This window comes from Lygodium microphyllum, chromosome 16, assembly GCF_053477565.2.
Source record: "Lygodium microphyllum isolate KBCC chromosome 16, Lygodium_microphyllum_v1.1.10, whole genome shotgun sequence".
NCBI classification, from domain to species: Eukaryota; Viridiplantae; Streptophyta; class Polypodiopsida; order Schizaeales; family Lygodiaceae; genus Lygodium; species Lygodium microphyllum.
In genome coordinates, this window is record NC_141150.1 from 110817318 (window position 1) to 110822467 (window position 5150).

Genomic DNA, 5150 nt, shown 5'->3' on the forward strand with positions numbered 1-5150 from the left:
TAGCTTGCCTAAAAGTAGCTAGAGATTTTTATTTGACTGTTCATGGTATATTGATGTACCTATTTCACATCATGGGTAGCCAGAGATGAATTGCTTCACCCAAAAACAAGCTGTAAAGCTAACTGTCAGAAGTTCGCTGCCCACACAAGCTGTCTTTAAGCTTGTCTACTTACCACTGATTACTGGTACTAATCAATTTAAAGGTGGAATTAAAAATATTTCGCCATCCATACAACCAGTGACCAGTCTAAAGCAACAACCTGAAACCACATTGCACAGGAATGATCACTACCTTTGTTTCCAAGATTAAGGCCTGGTCAAACTGACACTCTGCTTAATTCCTTAAACAAAAGCAATGTGTCAGACTGACGATGCTTAATACCTTTAAAAATGAGTTTTCTGAAAAAGGAATTATGAAAATTGATCAAAATATGCTACAAAATTCATAGCAAATGCAAGGACTACTTACCATATAACCTTTTTAGGATGGCCCATAATGACTTGGGCTAATGCATGGGCACAGAAAGAGAGAGAGAGAGAGAGAGTAGATTTGTATTATTATATAAATTCCCCTCATACTAAAAGAGATCAAAAGGACAGCCCTACATTATTGTCTAGCTTTCATGTTGACAGACAAAACTGGTGTCCTGCCTAACTCATCTTTTACCTTGGAGAAGGCACTGAGAGGCCCCATGATTCCCGCAATCTGACCTACAAAGAAAAATTTTACCATGACCTTTACAACTTCGAAGCAGTTCCAATGCTTGGGATCTGAACTGCATCATAATGTCCAAATCCATGGTACAGAACTCTGATGGGATTTTCTCCCCCATATTCCAGCCCATACTCTGCAATAGAAATGAGCCCTCCGGAGCTGCGGTCATATAAATGCACTGTAATGGGCTTCCTGCAGTCACAAGGAGATACTTGAATCTAGCCGTAATCATAGATACATACAATTGCAAACAATGATGCATGTGCATAAATAAACCTGACATATAACTTGGCCTAGACACTAAATGATCCAAAAGACGTGCTAAAGAGGAAACACTTTTTATGTGAAGCACAATTAAGCCAACCAAAACTAGGCAAGAAACTAGGCAATAGATATTTAAAAGAAAGAAATGAGTAAAGCTCACTCACTTCAAAACATGTGAAGCCATAAGCAGCTCAGGCTCTCCCCCCCAGACATGATGCTCGCGCATCCTTGTAACATAAGTATCGAAATCTTCTTCAATGAACCTTGAAAGATATACAAAATGTTCCAAATCAGCAGAATGACTGCCAGTCTAGATTGAACAGGAAAAACAGTGTAAACAACAAAAAAGCCTAGTACAGGAAAGACATAGTATAAACAACAAAAAAGTCTAGTATAGATATAATACCACTCTGATTCAGCTTGTCGACTCACAAGCTCATCTACAACCTGTTGTGTACCAAAAAGTGCACATGTAGCCACAAAATCTCGTAAGAAGATTGAGTTTCAAGACACACACAATCACCATGCCTATCAAAAGCGTTAGAAAACTGACCTTGCTGCGTAAATCATCTGCAAGTTCACGTTGGAGACTCTCATCTGGAGCAGGCTTTCCACTTGTCAGATGAGAACCATGTGCAATGGCCCTAAATAAGCACCGACCATCACCAGGTATTCCTGCAACAGGTGAGCAGCTCAGAAATGAGCAGATGTTGAGAGGCACAAGAGTGAAAGAAGCTTGAGCCAAACATGACCAGCTGCCTGAAACAAAATTAGTGCTAAACCATGCAAAGCTTACCAGTGACTGAATAGTCAGTATATACTTGCTTTCCCTGTACAGCTTTTGCTGCATCTACCATCTCATGAGTAGAATCTTGCAACAAGCCCGCAAGTTTAGAACTTTGCACATTAACTGGAGAGCTTGATAGTACATTTGGAGCTGAAAGCCCAGCTGCAGCAGAAAAGCAAGTACAAACTCCAAACAGCAGCCAGGCTGAATGTCTCCCATGAAGCCAGCGTGCAGGCCGGGCATCCCATGCGACATTCCACGAGCCATCAAACAAACCAGTTGTCATGGCAAACCTTCCCATGCTGCCTCGAGTGTCATTGGGAAAGCTCAAGGCACACTTAACTCTGCAAGAAGATGCATGAGATATCCCAACTGTCGAATCAGGTTGTTCATGTTTGCAAGAAAGTGTCAATGAGTGTCCACAGGTGGACTCCAAGTGAGTGTCAAAGCTAGAAACTGCACAACTGCCCTTAAACTGAGAAACAACATTCTGATCCAATATTGATGGATGATGGGAAGGTAGTAGTCCATGCCAAATGGTGGCACAACTCAATTCATGGCCACCCTCCACACAAGAACTTGTATGATAACAAGATCTCTTCACAGAACTCGCTCCCTGCAAGCCACAAACCTCTGTGCTGCTAATTGGTTGGTGGCGCGGCCAACTTGTACTCCTAGAAAAGCTTAGTGGCGTTGCATGTCGACAAATAATGGGAGATGAATGAGGATAGGGGCCAGAATGATGCGAGTGTGAGATGGAAACTGTTGTAACGCAATGACTGCCGCGACCACATAACCGAAAGCACGCAGTCCCAAGCATCTGTTTCGCTTGGCTTAGATTATATCACTGTTCCCTCTGATCAACACCCTTTTAAAAATTGTCGAAACAATCTCATTCTTTCCAGCAGACAGCTGTACAACACAGAAAAGAGCAGGCCTGCTAAAAATCAAGCTAGTATGTAAGTCATCAGAAAGATAGTCAGCAATACACTAAACTAGAGCTGCATCTTATGAAAAAGTAAATGCTGGTAAACTTGACACATCAGCCTCTGTCATTACGAAGCTCGTATCCAAAAAAGATGTACAGCTTCAACGAGCAAAACACAATCTCAGGCTTTAAACCTTCTGGCTCATAGTGATATTAAGTCACCTTTCAAAGCTATGTATGCCAAACACATGAGTTAACAAATGACAGAATCTAAATCATGTGAACTACAAAAAAATAGGGGGTGTGTTTATAAACATTCTTCTACAAATAGGGGTGTAATAGCCATTCAGTGAGCAGCCCTACAGTCAAGCTATAGAACATTCAAAATAGCCATGTATACAACACAGCAAGGTCATCACTAAGAGAAGAAAACTGTGGGAAAAAAGGATCACCCGCTCCAAGAATTTGACTTGCAAGGCCAGCCCTACTAAAAGAATTAGCTTGCCAAACCCGTATCACATTCTACCATGCTCCCCATCCCATCTATCATGAATTCCTGCACTCAGGTTTTTGACTGTCTTCTATTGATCTATTTCAATCAACCCACCATCATGTTGCATCCCCCCTTCTAAAGCCTCAAAGAAGGGGGGGATTTGAATTATTAGTATAGCTCATCAGATTTGAAAGAACTCATGTCCCTAAGTTCTTATCCAATCTGACAGGATTAAACCGAAACGGAAATTCAATTCCAAATTCAAGGAGGCAAACAAGCTATTCAGGGAAGGCCCCTCAGGAGCACTCCATTGATGGTTACAGAATGATGCACAGAGGGACCGAGGCAAAGGGGCACTGATGCAGAGAAACTAAAAACCGAGTTGCCGAGACAAACGGAAGCGAAGTTAGATAACAAAGTTACCCTAGACAAACAGAAGTCGATTGAATTGATGCTGGACGCTAGTAAACAGAGTTTCCTAGACAAACTGGAGTTACTTAAACCGATGCAGGGAGATAGAAAACAGAGCTGCCTAGACAGACCCAAGTCGACAATCAATTTGTTGCAGGGAGATATCTCGCAAAGTTGCCGAGAGAAACTGAAACCAATCAAGTCGAGGCAGGGAGACAGAGATAGAGTTACCTGGAAAGACTAAAGACCATTGAACTAATGCAGGAGTGTGTTTTAATTTGATAAGAAGAAGAACAAAGGTAATGGAGGGAGATGGAAAACAGTTGTTACCTAGACAAATAGATGAGCATTTGAAGGAACAAAACAGAACACAACTTCGTGCATAGACCCAGAATGCAAAAAAAATGAGAAGATGTGACAATCCACAGAGAGAACTGTAGAGAGAGAGAGAGAGAGAGAGAGAGAGAGAGCTTACATGCAAATTTCGCATCTGACACTGTCAACAGAGGATGGTGGATGGGATGCTAAGAAGGTTCCTCTCTCTCTCTCTCTCTCTCTCTCTCTCTCTCTCTCTCTCTCTCTCCCTTTGGGCCAAACAGGGGAGGGCTCCAAGCTAGATTTGGGGAGGAAGAACCGAGGCTTTTCTTCTATTGGGCCAATAAGAGAGATACGCTCTAGCGACTCAGCGAGTCTGGTCCTCTCGCTCTCTCTCTCTCTCTCTCTCTCTCAGACCCAGCATTCTCTAGTCAGTGCCACACAAATGTGGCCCTTCCGTGTGCACACATGCAACCATTTCCAAGCACAGAACCTTTCAATGGTTGCCCATTTTCTTAGTTTTTAAAATTAGGGGTTTTTGAAATAAGGTATCTCTTAAGGTTTCTTCTCTTGTTATTCCCAAACCTTTAGTTACCCTGAAAAGGACCATCCAATACTTTCACTCTTCTCTTCTTGTCTCCTCTACCTACAACCTACAAAGTAGCTCGGTATTTACGAAGTATCGTGTCACGGCTTACATGTGTTAGTATCTAAATCTCATATCACAAGTAAGTATATAAGTACAAGGGTGAAGTTTTATGTTAGTATTTGAATATATGGGCGAATTTTCACAACATTGCTTTGCCCCACCACATTATTTCCATATTTCGAATTTTGACCAATGTTGTTTATAGCAATCCAAGTTTGATCAAAAGACAATCACTGAACACTTAAGACAAAACATGCCTAGAAGGCACTCAACTTTGAAGTGACAGTAGATACTATTTGTAAAACAAACTTAATAAACAAGAGAGAATGAGGTCCCAAAAACATGTCGTTTTGAATGACACGAGTGGCTTATAGAGCATAGCCACGTGGAATCATATCATCATGTGGGTGGTATGATAATTTGCTCCTCTAATGTTAGGAAAACAATGCATTGAATGATTGAAGCATTTCTTAAATTGATATCTGCAAGGATGTCATAAAACGAGATCAAAAGAATCGCAATCAACAAATTCATGAATTCCTTCACACAAGAGCAAGAAGTCGACAAATAGGAGATACATTTGGCCAA

General features: G+C 41.4%; 1 protein-coding gene across 5 annotated transcripts; it reads right to left on the reverse strand.

The window, feature by feature from the left end:
• Positions 1 to 455: 455 nt before the first annotated feature.
• Positions 456 to 4368, reverse strand: LOC148023240 (uncharacterized). 5 transcript variants are annotated; one of them, XM_087696266.1, is made up of 6 exons: positions 4074 to 4368; positions 1776 to 2678; positions 1533 to 1654; positions 1386 to 1426; positions 1144 to 1242; positions 456 to 907 (listed from the first exon to the last, which is right to left on the reverse strand). In XM_087696266.1, the coding sequence occupies exons 2-6, from the start codon at positions 2584 to 2586 to the stop codon at positions 739 to 741; spliced, it is 1242 nt and encodes a 413-aa protein (XP_087552392.1). In that variant the 5' UTR covers positions 2587 to 2678; positions 4074 to 4368; the 3' UTR covers positions 456 to 738. The 5 variants fall into 5 exon arrangements, with proteins under 5 accessions (XP_087552392.1, XP_087552388.1, XP_087552389.1 ...); XM_087696262.1 differs by having other exon boundaries at positions 1776 to 2703; XM_087696263.1 differs by having other exon boundaries at positions 1776 to 2706.
• Between the last annotated feature and the right edge of the window lie 782 nt (positions 4369 to 5150).

What these genes read in the sequence shown, in the direction of transcription:
- LOC148023240 (XM_087696266.1), bottom strand. Translation starts at nt 2,586, where the DNA reads ATGCTTGGGACTGCGTGCTTTCGGTTATGTGGTCGCGGCAGTCATTGC. An exon ending in CAGATGATTTACGCAGCAAG is followed by an intron (nt 1,427 to 1,532) that starts GTCAGTTTTCTA and finishes GGTACACAACAG; the next exon opens with GTTGTAGATGAGCTTGTGAG. An exon ending in ATGGCTTCACATGTTTTGAA is followed by an intron (nt 908 to 1,143) that starts GTGAGTGAGCTT and finishes TTGTGACTGCAG; the next exon opens with GAAGCCCATTACAGTGCATT.